This window comes from Oculina patagonica, chromosome 9 (genome assembly GCF_052425735.1).
Source record: "Oculina patagonica isolate OP01 chromosome 9, crgOcupat, whole genome shotgun sequence".
NCBI classification, from domain to species: domain Eukaryota; kingdom Metazoa; phylum Cnidaria; class Anthozoa; order Scleractinia; family Oculinidae; genus Oculina; species Oculina patagonica.
Window position 1 is genome coordinate 126,870 of NC_135766.1, and position 15,363 is coordinate 142,232.

Below are 15,363 nucleotides of genomic sequence, written 5' to 3' on the forward strand. Positions count from 1 at the left end.
ATATAAAATACCATTCGCCAAATTTTTATTCCTTGGGGTTTGCAAATTGCTTTCAAAAACCATAAAAATCGCATAATGAAACGCAGGCGACAGTCCATGTTAAGATCCAAAAATCCACTGTCTTTGAACTGCGATATTTTCGCCGTCTTTGCTCCGATTTTGCTGCAAAAACTTTTGCTCCAGTTTTATGATCGTGCAATATTTTTAACTAGTGGTTTCCCTACTACACAAAATATTCCTCCATGTAGGCCTCATTCTTGTGTATCATCGTCGATGTATATTAGCCCAAAGTCAGGCTTTCGAATCAGCGGCTATTAGCAACTTTCGTGACCGATTAATGTACGATGCATCAAAATTCGCCGACTCAAATGTCTGCGATTTCTGGCCATGGCAACCAGAAAGATGAAGAAAAAGAAAAAATTAAACTGGTAGGCCACATAACTGGACTGGCGTTTGGTGGTTACATGTATTTCCTTTTTCTGGGTTATTTTAATTCGACAAAATACATACTACGTGGTAACAACAAACAACGACGGTTTTCAGACAATATGCTCAGTTCGATTCGATATCCGTCTACTTTTGAGGGCCCAGTTTTATATGGGTAATATTTTTGTTCAGATTGTCTTGCAACATCGTTGCATTGCAAGCTGCAAAGTGTTGTTGCTCGTATTAACTCTCGTGTTGCGAGTTGTGGCGAAATTTTGCGCGAAGTAGACGTGGGCTCAATTTTTTACTGATGGTACTACGCGCAACAACACCTAACAACTTGCATGCAACAAAGTAACAGTGTTGCGAGACAAGTTGAATAAACACTTTACCCTTGTAGTTCTCCTTTATAGAGGATTGACATAACAGCAAAAAGGTAAACTTTTCAGTTTTTTTTAATGAAGACACGGTGTCAAATAATACACAAAGTCGTGATTTTGAAATAATTTCACTCGTGATTTAGCTGTGATTATCACGGAATTGAGGATTATTATTTTTCTTTATTTACTGCGATAAAGAGCGTTGTATAAATTAATAAGATCCTTACAAATAAAACTTCTTCCTTCCTTGTATTTGACGATTCAGCCTTTGGGTGAAAAATTTTCTTTAAAATTTTACATCTGCGCTCAAAGCAGAGTTTCTCGGCAAACTGTTATTTTTTTCTGGTAATCATTAAATCTTTGAATTATCTTGTAATATACAAGCCACCTAAAGTGATTTATTTTCTACATTACGGCTTGAACAGTGTATTGATGGTGTGAGTTTTTTTAGCTGCTGTGAAGGGAAGCTGTTTCAGGCGTTCAGCTTGTTGGGGATTTCCGAGATGAACGGCGAATGGAAAACAGCGAGGAGGATGGGGCAGAGAGAACAATGACCTTCGGGTTTGGATTCACTGCCTTTCTTTGAGCTGCTTTCCAACCAATTGAACGCTAGAATAGGCTACCCACATGTGTATTCAACATTTTCTTTTTTTCAATATGAGTGAACATGGTCGATCCATTTGACCACCATACTTGAGCATGTTGGAGTTTGTTTTACGTCATAACGTCAAACTTTAGCATCTGTTCGCGGTTCATCCTTGTCATATCAAATTGTTCCTAACAGCTTTTTAATCAGCACCACAGTAGCGCAGATGGCACGTGTGCTCTGGAGGCGTTCGATCGATGTAGTAAACGAAGTAATCACCGCAGTTTCGCACGTAGACGTTGATGGCCCATACACAGCAGTTGGAGAAATAGTTAAAGCAGACCTGTCTCGTAACCTGACCCTCTGCAACGGTAGGATGAGCGCCGTTTAACCAACCAGGGGCATGAGTCCCACAATGGTTAGTAGCGACACATGTGGAGGCCATTTTTGTCCCTGCAGCACCCTGGAAACGATACCAGTCGGGTACAAGTGAATAATAGTCACAGGTCACTAGTGCTCCATTGTAAGTGTTTTTTCTGTCCCCGGTGGTAAGGCTTTGATAATTCTGACATTCTATAAAGAAAAATAAATGAAATTCGCAGCTGTCTTTTTAGGCGTTCTGACATTACATTAAATTCATCATAGCAACTCAACAAACGACGAACAGTAGGATCTTAGGACATACCAATGAATTCAGAAATCTAAAATAACTTAACATGTACACTAATACCAGTGTTATTTTTTTCTATGAACTCAGAAGCTTCGAAATAACTTAGCACTTAAATATAATTCAATACAAGGGTTGTATTTATGTATTTGTTTATTTATTTAATTAATTATTTATTTGTTTATTTATTTAGTAGTTGCTGTGTCATCTGAAATAGCTGTCTCGTTCACAAGGCGCTATTGACGCCCTAACGGTAATCAGTGGGGTTGCTGATAAGGCCCTTGGAAATAAATTTCACAATGATCTGCCCTGCAGTCGTGCGTATAAGAATAAAACGTTCATTTTATCTTATTTTATATATTAGTTCTGGCTTTGACTGTGAGCATAAAGATTAACTAGCCTTAGTCGAACCGTTATGTCACGAGATGTCACGACGTCCTATGTCACGACGTCGTATATTCCGCTACCTCTTAAAGTAGGCCAGATGCTGTTGAATCAAGTTCATATTTCGAATTACATCAGGTCCTAAAATGAGCCATAAAAACATGATATATTTTATATATTGCAACATCCTTAATTTATTAAGGCACGAGGAAACGTTGCGAAAATTGTGGCCCACTGACTTAGCTTTTTACTACGCTAGTAAACATAACATTACACTTACCAGTCGGTACGCAGCTTGTCCTGCCGTCTCCCAAGTAGCCATGGTTACAAGAGCAGTTGTAAGATCCAACAGTGTTTGTGCACGTAGCTGTACCGCTGATACAATCGTGGTTATTGCTGGCGCATTCGTCGATATCTGCATTTCAAAGTAACATTTAAAGATGTCTTATTTTCACGCCCTTAAAAATAACATTAAACTTTAGTAATACTCTGAATTATTTAAATTCTCACCTGAGCAAGTTTTACCATTTCCAGTAAACCCATTTTCGCATAAACAACGAAAAGATCCGTGAGTATTCTAACAGTTGGCCTTGACGTCACAGACGGGCATAGACATATGTTAATGAAACATCACACCTCTAACCGCATATATAACACTGTTAAACCGTTATTTTATTTGTCACTTGAAAACGATGTCAGGATGACATCGAAACGTTGTGTCTTACTGCCGCTTATTTTTATTGTCAAAAAATACAGTTTCTCTATAATAAAAACCATTGTATTCAGCAAAAGATAAATCATAATTGTAACTGTTTTAATATATCAAAGGGAGTAATTAATACGGCAGAGGTCTTTTTTCTTTCGGAGGCAAGCTTCCGGAATTTTATTTTCTGTACTCTTTCTAGTGTATCGGGGAACTAGTGATGTCCTAGATGTTTGAGGTTTCCCGGCTCTGACATCCTAACCACTCATGTACTTACAAGTTTCAATTACCTTCTTTCTCCATGTCGCAATGCGCGAGTATAGTCTTCCCAGGTATAATGGAATCAAACCAGTATTTGCCACTCATCGCTTGTCCTCCATCACTCGCCTTGATTTCTTTACATGTTTCAGCGGGAAGTTCAGGAATGGAACCGAGGGGAACTAAGAAACAAACGAAAGCATATTATTTTCTGTTATAAGAGTTATTTTGCTTCGTTACTGTTTTGTTATGCAAACTCGCCTCTATTCTTGTCGCGTCTAAAATAATATCTGCCAGAGTCGGGGACAAAATCTTCAGGTCTGGCTTCCTTGGTGCGGTTGTTCAATTCACACATGAACTGAGAAATGACGAAATTGAAGCTTTGGCATCTGACGTCACCATAACATTCTCTAAGGCACACGTCGCCCAATGGTGCCCCTGTGATCCGTTTAAAGATGTGTCGCCGTAGCATCATGCCAAAGATGGAACTTTCGTCTTTCTGACCGCTACATTGTTGAGAATCTGCTGCATAAAGCATTTTACAAAGGACAAGTAAAACTGAGATGTAAAAGTATCGTTTTACGGCCATTCTTGTTCCGTTCTTGCACAAAGAGGAACTCCTGAAATTATAAAATTACATTCACGAGTAGTTTGTAAATACCGAAAGGAATCACGTTTTCAAGATGTATGTCACTTGTAAAAACAGTTATGACCGATCTGGTATTTTTTTTATCATTCATTTTCGTTAAAAATTTGTCAACAAGAGAAGCATGTTTTTTTCTACTATTTACTCAAATTTAATACAGTTACTTTATGAAATCGATTTTTGGAATACTCTTTAAGATCAGGCACTCTGTGACCGATCAGGTCCTTATACAGTGTTACTCAATAATTTACCCCTTCTTGACTTATAGTTTAATAACTTGGGGGAATACATATCAAACAACTCTTTTGACACTTATCATCCTACAAAAAAATCAGTCAGATTATTGATATTCTCAGAATATAATTCCCAATCTAATCCACTCTTTAAGAAATTAGAAATACTTAAAGCAAGTGATTTCATATATTTGTATAGTGCTTTTTTTGTGTATGGCTATTACTCTAATAGGCTGCCATTGATTTTTGACAACTTCTTTAAGAGTATCAACAAAGTGCATCAATATTAAACCAGACTGGTGAGTAAGATTTCATACTATCTGCTAAAGCAAGAACTAATTACGGCAAATTTAACATTCGTTTTTTCGGTGCTAAAGTTTGGAATTCCATTGATGACTCACTTAAATCTAAGAGTCGTGCTTGTTTTCTTTAAAGAATTGATTATCTCCAACTTCTGACTGGTATATTGATGTACTTTCTTTTTCTTTTTTTGTGTGTCCACATCCATTTTTGTGGGCTCTTTTTCGTACCCTGTGTACATGTATGTTATACTTTGTAACTTAATTGCATTTTTTTTTCCGCGTGGCCCAACCACTTCGCTCGATTAGCCTTAGCTATTTCTAAGTGGCTGTGATTTGTTGTTGTTGTTTTTTTTTTTTCACGGTGCATGTATTTATCTTCATTTTAACATTTCTGGGCACGAAATAAAGATTGTTGATGTTTTTATGGACTGTACTACTTTTTTTGCTTGAAACGGTAAAGTATTGTAAAATTGAAGTGAGATTTTTAAAATTTTTACAACAAGCCACATTTGAAGCGACATGAAGAGAAGTATCAACACTCAAAACAATTCCTTGAAAACCAATTTTTGAGTCCGGTTAGTACACTGTTTGTAATTAACTTTAAATACAAGCTTGAATATCAGATAAGATCTCAAATTTCTTTTTGTATCATCATCTGCGCCAGCAACCGGAAAAATCTATCCAATTTTACTTTCATTTGCATATGTAAATCAAATTGTTGCTTATAGAGTCGAGCAAGAAACGTGTTAAACTCATCCTCAAAGACGCAGGGGCAGTAAGTGGGGGCGTGGGAAAGCCTATACGGGAGAAAAAAATCGGCGAAGAAAAGCCAAAAATGAAAAGAAGAGCCCTCTTCCTTTTTTCTTGACTTTACTTCGCCGATTTGTTTTCGCACGTATGGGCTTCTCCCCTCGTCCCTACTAACTGCCTCTGGGTCTCCGAAGATGTGTTGAACTAAAAAAACTCTACTTGGGTACTTAGTTGAAACACAGTAGTTACACCGCATGAGTACAATGTCAGCAGCATTTTGTTTTTCAATTTATATTTTAAATTAATAAAGCTGTTTTCTGATCGATATCATGGAACAATCACTAAACTCAAGATACCACGTTATGTATAAAGGTAACAATTTGCACGTTGCCATGGATATGTGCAAGTTTTTTTGTCCACGTGTTATCATGTTCTATTATAATTGACTAAGCTTTGAAATTATCTTTTTCTTTCTAAAATGATTTCGTTGTAATGGAAACTGGCAGCACTGTAAATCAAACGTCGAAGAATTTATTAAACTTGTTTTATTTTTTTGCAAAGTACAAAACATACAATTACAAATGGTTACAATTTTTTGCTAGCCTAAAACAGCTGCGCAATTGCTGTTTTGGCAATAAATATGTTTTTAATTACTTAACAATATATTATTTACAATAATAATTACAGATACTCTATTTTACTATTTTACATCAAGCTACATGTATACAAAAAAAGTAATGAAAATGAGAAACCAAATGAAAAAGGGGATAAGTTAAACTAAGTTTGGAAAATTTCTCGTCCATTTCTTATAAAATGCTTCTAATTCGTTATTTTTGGTCGCGATGTATTTTTCTGTCTGATATTTTATTTTTATTTTCAGTATAAAACCTTTTATATACGGCCGTACACACTTCCTCCTGCAATCCCAAATATAAACTTTACCGATTAAAATTAGATAGTTTAGTAAGGGGCATGGTAAAGGTAAAGTCTGTCTCCGAGCCATGAGGCCCATACAGCCGGAGCTTATCCCGGTTTCCGTAGCATTAAGCGACTAGGAGTATTGCTACTCCCCCCTGGATGGGATGCTAGTCCATCGCAAGGTTACCCCCCAGCAGTAAATTCGCCGGTACCCATTTATACACCTGGGTGGAGAGAGGCACTGTGAGAGTAAAGTGTCTTGCCCAAGAACACAACGCAGCGCCCTGGCCAGGTCTCGAACCCGGGCCGTTCGACTCGGAGTCGAGCGCGCTAACCATTAGGCCACCGCGCCTCCCAAGGGGCATGATGGTGCTGTAATACCTATAATGATTTCTTGAAGGCTGAGAACTTTAATTTGTTTTGTTAGGTCAAAGTAGTATTTTTCCAGTTGTTTCCAAAATAGGTTTCAGTGGGGGCAGTTGAAAAATAGGTGGTGTAATGTTTCTGATTCATTGTTGCAGAAAGTACATTTGTCATGCTCGCTGTATCCAATTTTAAATAATTTCGTATTTGTATAAAGAATTGAATTTAAAACTTTGCATTGAAAAGCTCTGACATAAGGTTCATTTGCTATTTTATGCGGTAGGTTAAAGGCAACTTTCAATTCTTCATCTGTTAAGTTGAACTGTTGTCTTAGTTTTTTAACGTTATTAGGTAGTTGAGCTTTTTTACTAATTATCAGAGAATAGTAGTCTTTTGATCTCTTTTTTGTAATGTCAAAGACAACATTGTTGTACTTAAAAGAGGGATTCCTTCTTGTGAACCTCTACCGAACTGTTTTTAGTTCGGAAGGTATTGAATGTCTAAGACCTGTCCAAGTAAGAAAATTGACATTTTTTAATTTTGTTTCTTATTATGTCGAATGAGTCGATGTTGTTTAAATTTAAAAGGAGATCACCAACAGTGTAAATTTCGCAATCATAGTATGACCTATGAAAATCAGGTTTTCCATTTATTCTTATATCTTTGTTATTCCAAACAACAGATATCCAGTTTATCTCATCAGAAAAGAGATCTCGGAATTCTAACCACCATAGCAGCAGTTCCCTATAGAAATTTGAAGTTATCGAAATGTATTTTGTTTCATAGTTGCATTCAAAAATGAATGAGCCCCCCACATCCTTCAAAAGATACATCAAATATATTTTCCATGTACTTTCTTTATTATTGAATATTCGGTTCGGCCAGGCTAGCCTAAGAACTTTAATCATGCTCTCAATGTCTATCATTTTTATACCTCCACCTTCAAAATCATTAATTGCTGAGAGCCTTGTAACCTTGTATTTTCCTTTCCATAATATGTGTTAATTATATGATTTACTTGTTTTATAATACTTACCGGGGTTGGAAGTAAGGAGGACACATAGACTAGTTTAGGGATGAGTAGAGATTTAATAATTGTCACCTTTCCATAAATGGAAATACCTCTAGAAGACCAAATATTTGTGAGCTTTTTCATATTATCGAGTTTCTCCCGGAAGTTTCTTTCAAAAAGTAATGTTTGATCGTACGTGAAAGATACACCTAAAGCTTTAATGGGTTCATTTGGCCACTTTATACCAAGTGGCTTTTCTTCGTTTTTTTAAGAGACCCAATCCACATACCTTCTGTTTTTGAACTGTTGACTTCAAGTCCGCATAAATTTTTAAATAAATTTAATTGTTGAAATAAAGCATTTGCCGAGTTTAAATTTGATAACACAGCAGTAGTGTCGTCTGCATATTGAAGCAGCTTAGTTTCATTTTTTCCTATTTTAATTCCCTCAATTTCAGGATTTTGCCGAATAGAAATTGCCAAGGTCTCGATGGCTTAAAGAAAGAGGTAGGGGGAAAGGGGGTCGCCATGTCTCACACCTCTTTCTAAGGTAAAATAATCCGATGCTAAACCATTGTTTATTACACAGCTCTGAATGTTTTGATAAAAAAGTTCTGACCCAATTTATTAAGTCAGGGCCAAAATTAAACGCTTTCAAACAGCTAAAAAGATAATGCCATTCTAAGGTGTCGAAGGCTTTTCTAAAATCAATAAAAATCAAAATGCCAGGAACGATCTCGTTATTCGTAAATTCCATTATGTCGTAAAAAACGATCTCACTCTCTCTCCAATGTAACGGTCTTCAGTTTACATAGCCGGTTTGATTGTGATGAATAATATTTGGCAAGACATCTTTTACCCTAGCTGCGAAAACTTTCGAAATTATTTTCGCGTCAACATTAATTAGGGATATTGGCCGCCAGTTTTCCATAAGAGTTCGATCTTTACCTTGTTTCTCAGTTAAAGTGATAACTGCTTTTCTTTGCGTGCAGGACATTTCACCAAGTTTAAAAGATTCATTAACGCATTCGATAAAAGAATCACTAATTAGGTTCCAGCATGTTTAATAAAATTCAATTGGTATTCCGTCATTACGAGTAGGTGATTTGTTGTTTTGAAAGCTTTCTAAAATAGACTTTAATTCCTCAAGGGATATTTCACCTTCACAAGATTGTTTCTGTTCTTCAGATAATTTCGGTATATTCAAGTTGATTAAAAAGATCTCACTATCGTTGTTTACTATGCCGGAAAATCGAGATTTATAAAGGTTTCGATAAAAGCGCTTCTGTTCATCAAGTATTTTGAAAGGATCGGTTGTGATAACACCACTGACTAGTAACTTCCTAATATGCTTTTTAACATTATTTCGTTTTTCTAAATTTAAAAAGTACTTTGTGCTTCTTTCTCCGTATTCGTGCCATCCAGCCCTTGCGCGAATGATAATGCCTTTTGTTTTTTCTTCATAAAAAAGTTCAAAAGCGTCTTTCGCTTCATTTAAAATATTTTGATTTGAAACAGTCGGGTTTTCTTCGAAATTCTTTTTTGCTATTTCATAATCATTTTGCAGAGATTTTTCCTCTTTGTTTCGTTCTTTGGCCTTTTGTTTAGAGTAAGAGATGGCATGATTTCGAATATTAAATTTCAGCCAATCCCAGACAGCGCGTTTATCAGATAAGTCATTCATACCTGTTATCTTCCATTGTGGAAGTTTGTTTTCCAAATCCTCAAGATAGTTTTCATCATCAAGCAGAGATACATTCATTTTCCAAAAGCCAGGACCCTTAGCATTTTGATATGAATCGGTCAGGTTAATATCCATCGCTGCATGATCACTTTTTATCGCTGGAATAATATTCGTTGAGTTAACAAAGTCTTGCAAGATGTTAGATACTAACCAGTAATCTAATCGACAAAAAAAATTTGTGATGATTTTTGGCTCCAGGTGTAACTTTTTGTTTGAGGGTTTTTAATTCTCCAAATGTCAATAAGGTCTAGTTCATTTTGTAAACATTTAATTATCTAAGTCCCTGGAAATATGTCTAAGTTCTAGTATCATTGTAGCGTATTATATTTTTGTTCGCTTTGAGCCATTTGTTTTTTCAGCAGTCAGAAATTAAGTAAGCAAAGACATAGAAACATGTGTTTGTGAGGCTTTTAAATTCAGTGCAGATTTTCCTTTCAACGGAATGAAAATGCTTTGGAGGCTATATATTGCCGTTTGCAGTTCGTACGTTTTATTTTAGACAATATAAACATGTTCTGATTCCCTGCAGACTTTTCATTGTGAAAAAATAAAATTATGAAAAAAGTTTTATTTCATCAAACCACATGGAGTAGCCATTACGCAAGTAAAGTTAACAGCATAATTTAAACGCTTTTCGTTTGCGAACTTTTAACAGTCATTCATATTATTATTACAAAATGTTGTACAAGGATTTTGGTAATAATAATGACATTGGTGTCTTGGGAGGTTTGTGAATTTTCCCTGAACGATTTTTAAGGACGCCTTGAAAGAAGAATTCATTCAAATGTCTCTACGGCTAAACTTTTACGAAAACAAATTGGAAATATCAGTTTGCAGGGTCTGTCCATTTTATGAGTTCGAGTTCGAGTTAGTATTTCGAGTTGAGTTCGAGTTCGAGTTAGAATTTCGAGTTCGAGTTAAAATGTCGAGTTCGAGTTAAAATATCGAGTTCGAGTTGCTTGCGACTAGCTCCACTCTGGTTTGCTTGCGGTTAGTTCCACTCCTATTTGCTTGCGGTTAGTTTCACTCCTATTTGCTTGCGGTTAGCTTTCATTTGGTGATAAGGGAGACACTATGCGTGACCAACTTGGAAAATGTAACCCCATAACTCAAACTCGAAATTTCTAACTCGAACTCATAAATTCGATACACGCCAGTTTGCATGTATAATTGTTCCATTTCACTTACCTGGTTTTCCTTGTCAGCACTTTGATCTTGCCCGCTCGTGGTTAGAAATGAAGATTCGAACGAACGCAGCTGCCAGATCAACAGTGCTTACGATGTAAAAAAGGGATGAAGAATTAAAGCACAAAAACAAAAGTTCAAGGTTTCTGCGTATACCCCCTGCTAGTAGACCCAAAAGTAATTAAAATTGTTATTGCTGACTTCATTGAATGATTAACATCAACAATGTTTCAAAATTAAATATGCGTTGGTTAGGTGTTTTAAGAAATAGATGAAATGATTAGTTCCAAGAAATCTTCGTTTTGTCGGTTGTCCAGCTCGATTAACTTTGTTTATGTCGCTTGACATGAGTGCTGTGCCACAGCGGTTGCACGATTTTTGAATAGGGACTTAAATGGGGAGTTTAGAAGCCACAGGAAACGCCGTTCAAGACATGCTCATCTATTCTTTGGAATAAAGTAAATAAATGTGGTCTAGAATCTTCTGCCTTTGTGTATAGCAAAGCGGTCTATCAGTGTTATTACAGATTGCAACTGTTTATTTACATTTAAAAAAAATACATTTAAGTTTCGAAGTATTAAACTAAGCGAGTTCCGAGACATAAAAAATGGCATCCTATATGTGATCACGAAATTAAAACCGACTTCAAGTTAAAATTTATAAAATCAGTTCCAAACAAAAACCTTACAAAGGTTGTTAATGGTAAAGTGGCACCCTGTAGCTTTTTCTACACACTGGTATCCTTTAACCCTATTCAGACCGGGGGGGGGGGGGGGGGCTTTTAATGCCCGCGCTGACTTTGAACTTTTATAACATTTTTAAGATTCAACTAAACGCTGCCAAACTTTCTGAGTTTTCCTAAAATTTAACTGGCAATAATTGGGAAGGGTTGGATGATATGTCAAGAACTTGACATAACCATAACAACGGCATTTTGACAGGCACGTTTTCCCAAATTTGTAATTTTGCGTGTTTCTGTTAATAAAAAAATCAACTTAAATGGAATTATTTTTTACATTTTTACGGGTTTAAAGCACATTTTTATTTATTTTGAGTACTTTGAAGTGATTTTGGGTGGTTTTCTGGCATTTTGAAAAAAATTTGAAATCCAAGATGGCGGATCCAAGATGGCGGCTGTTTTGACATCATTATGTAATTGTCACGTGATGTGACGTCACCATCTCACGTGACTTATACCAATAGAAAGAGTTCGGACATACAATACAATACATCCGGCCGACCTGCGTCTTATTACGACACTTGGTGTTTTTAAAAGTAAACTTAAGACATTTTTATTTAGATCAGCATTTTAATGTATCTTTTTAAATTTTTACCGTATTTTATCTTTAGGCTTTAGTTGTTTTTTGTTTTTTGTTGTTTTATGTTTTATGTATATGTATTCTTTTTATTGTTTTTAATGAAATTACTGTAAAGCGCTTTTGATAAGCACATGTAAAAAGCGCTATATAAATTTTTAAATTATTATTATTATTATTATTATTATTATTATTATTATTATTATTATTATTATTATTATTATTATTATTAATATTATTGTTATTATTATTATTTTTTTTTTTTATAAGTTTCATGGTCTAAGACATAGGGGGCCCCCGGTCTGAGAAGGTCCAAATAGGGTTAATGCTAAAATAACCTTTACAACTGTGTGTTAACTGCTGTGGCTCGTTTTGAGACGTTTTTCTTATTTTGCTAATATTTCCCGGATATAAGACCCTCTGTTTATAAGCCCATCTAGAACCCCTTACGAAGTTGTATAAGCTCAAGGCTTAAAACCGGAATTTATGGTATGCCAGTGAACAAATAAGGTGAGAAATTTAGGTAATTCGCAAGCGTTCACACCAACGCTTTTCTCGTGCCCTCGATTTATCGAATCTCCCAAAACTCGAGCCAAATACCGGATTTATTTCGCTCAGTTGTACACTGTAATTTAACCCTTGATTTTCCCCAACCAAATTTCCCTTGGCGGATTGAGATATCGGGAATCTACTGTATAATATCGAAGCAAAGGACGGATCCTGTATATCAATGATGCAATATCGATGAGGCAAATACACTTTATTAAGTATGACACGGTATGGCAGCGGTTACACTTTATATAGCTGGAGATGTACATTTTTTCTGCTTAACATGTAATTAAAAAAATGACACGAAAGACTGGATAAATTACGATGCCCCAGAATGGTTCAACTTTCCAAACATCACTTATGACGTTTGGAAGTTTAGCTTCAGGCTGTTTTACCGTTCATTTCAATGTGTTTTAAAATTACAAAAAAATACATTACACGGTTGTTCTAATCTAAATGACAGCCATTTTTTTATGTAAGAACAATTTTCATTTTTCAGGCTGAATGTGTTCTTATATAGTACTTTTTTTACCAAATTTCAGCTTGAGTGCTCTCAATCCACGTGTTCTTTTATACGTTGTTTTATTACTGTATTATTTTTTATGGCTTCTATTTTACTGGAGTAATTCATCACAGTTTAATGTCCACAGTTTTTACCGCTATTACATTACTTGTCCCAAGCCTTGAGAAAAATTGTTCTTTTAAAAACGCGCGAAAGTCCCTCATTTGCACAAAATAGATTATGACGTTGATAGCACTGTTTGAAAGTGCTAGCACTACACTGATATGGTGAATGATTAAACCAGTTTCATAACTGATATCTGCAATTGTTACCGTGTTGTTTATTAACAGAACAGAGACAAACAGATAAGGGAAGACAAATGCAAACACAAGGGCAATCGAGGTAATCGTTCCTCGTCTCTTTGCAGCTCTCAACCTGGATTTGATGGCATTGTCCTGTAGAACGTTGACAGTTCTCTTAATTCTTAATGATAGAGTTGAGATCAGGCATACACTTATAATAATTATAATAACACTCGGTATGATATATTAAAAAGTTGAGAAGGCTATAAACATAATTCTAAAAGGTAAATAGTCGCCATCGTGATTGCAGGAAACGGTATACTGTGTTTCACTTAAATCGTAATTTACCACCCTTTTGAATGTTGCGGCCGGAATTAACACATAAAACATTGGTGTTAGCCATGCAAGCCACAATTGCTTCTTAACGGTAGAATGTCTAAATGTACGTGGGACTTTGCGAGTTGAAAAATACTTCCCAATGCTTATAACTATCAAATTATTCATAGTAACAGAACGGAACAAAATATGTACATAACGAACTGCTTTACAAGCCCAGTCTTGTTGGAGGATATCGAAATAAAATTGCACACACACAGTTGAATTAGCTGTTACTGAACCAAGAGCATCAGATATAGCTAGGCTATTAATATAAAGGTCAAAGTTTTGCTGGAATGAACATACCTTAAGAAAAGAACTTGTCTTTTTCTTTGACTTCAGGAAGCAGAGTATGAGGATATTTCCTACAAATCCAATTATTCCCTACTGAAACCAGCAATACGAAAAAAGTGACTTTCGTCCAGAATGATACAAGTGGAAATAGGCAGGTTTTTCCTTGCACCATAACCAGGTGACGAGGAGATGTTAGTCTAAAGGTTGGACGTCAGATTCGTACCTGGCAGACGATCCATCCGTAACAAATGTAATCTAGGATAAATATATAATGTTTAAGGTCAGGACACACTAGGCGACAAGTCGAAGCAACAGGTCTGTGCGACAAGTCGCTCCGTGTGTACTACCACAAAAGAAGTCGCTGCGACAAGGCGCTTATTCGTTGCACACTCAGCGAATTTTGAAGAGTGGGAATGTGACTAGTTTTCCAGTTTTATAATGTGGCAAAAATTTGATTTGTCGCAGACGTGTACACACGCTGCGACAACGCTGCTATCGCTCATTTTGTCGCTGCGATGTGTCGCACGAATTCAAACCAGTTTGAATTCGTGCGACATATCGCAGCGACAAAATTTTGTCGAAGCGACTGTTTTGTCGCAAGAATGCATCATATCACACGAGGCGACATGTCGCAGCAATATGTCGCCGCGACGTGTCGCCTAGTGTGTCCCGACCTTTATAGGTAAAAAGTACGGGTTTGAAGCTTTTTCTGCAGTGTTTCTTGCGCTTTTTTCAAAAAACATAGTTTCTTAAACGTTTAACAAAGCATTGCTTGTTACAAGCGCGTCTTCTTGTTGCTTAAATTATTCTTTTGAGCTTACGCAAACGATCATCATAAGCTATTACTGAACTTTGGTCGTGTGGTACTGTTTGCTTTATATATTAAACCAGCCTCGTCCCCAGTCGTCCCCGGCGAATTTGGATGTGACGTCACCCGCCAAGCTTGTCGGGGAAGTTCGCCTAGGACGCCTGGCAATAAACGGCAAATCCAATATGGCGGAGCCTGTCAAACGATTGAACTTCAGTCAACTTCTTGAAGAACTTAAAAACGCGTCAGAATTAGGCTGGGATTCCTTCATCCATGTCTGCCAGCAAACTCGTGAAGTAATTGAAGATTTTTTATTTAAGGTAGAAAAATTAAATGTCGATTTTTATGCGCAGCAAATTGTACCATCTAAAGAGCTTAAAGAATATGTTCCACTAACTGTAACTGGCGATGGGAGCTGTCTCTATCGATCGATTTCTCTGTTGGTGTCTTGGTGAACGGAGATAGAATAGTGGTCGTTCGTGGAAAGTTGTGATGAGTATTTTTGCTTCTCGCTAACACAACAACAACAGCGGTGAAAAGATAAAAGGCTCAAAGCTGATCCATCAGTACTTTCAACTGTGCTTTCGTGTGTGCTTTGTTTGTTCCTTTGCCTTCGCTTTTTTCGAATATTTTTCGCAGTTTTATCCAAGGTAAGTGAAGT

General features: G+C 36.3%; 1 protein-coding gene across 2 annotated transcripts; it reads right to left on the reverse strand.

Annotated features, from left to right (window-relative positions):
• Positions 1-889: 889 nt before the first annotated feature.
• LOC144665315 (uromodulin-like) lies at positions 890-10,658 on the reverse strand. 2 transcript variants are annotated; one of them, XM_078526545.1, is made up of 5 exons: positions 10,560-10,658; positions 3,666-4,024; positions 3,437-3,586; positions 2,724-2,858; positions 890-1,965 (listed from the first exon to the last, which is right to left on the reverse strand). In XM_078526545.1, exons 2-5 carry the CDS (start codon positions 3,991-3,993, stop codon positions 1,595-1,597), a joined length of 984 nt encoding a protein of 327 aa, XP_078382671.1. In that variant the 5' UTR covers positions 3,994-4,024; positions 10,560-10,658; the 3' UTR covers positions 890-1,594. The 2 variants fall into 2 exon arrangements, with proteins under 2 accessions (XP_078382671.1, XP_078382672.1); XM_078526546.1 differs by having other exon boundaries at positions 3,666-3,929; positions 10,560-10,597.
• Between the last annotated feature and the right edge of the window lie 4,705 nt (positions 10,659-15,363).

Excerpts from the sequence above, each read along its gene's own strand:
- LOC144665315 (XM_078526545.1), bottom strand. The coding sequence starts at position 3,993 with ATGGCCGTAAAACGATACTTTTACATCTCAGTTTTACTTGTCCTTTGT. Across the intron at positions 3,587-3,665 it reads TAGACGCGACAAGAATAGAG|TTCCCCTCGGTTCCATTCCT; the intron begins GCGAGTTTGCAT and ends TTTGTTTCTTAG. Across the intron at positions 2,859-3,436 it reads TTGCGACATGGAGAAAGAAG|ATATCGACGAATGCGCCAGC; the intron begins GTAATTGAAACT and ends TTTGAAATGCAG.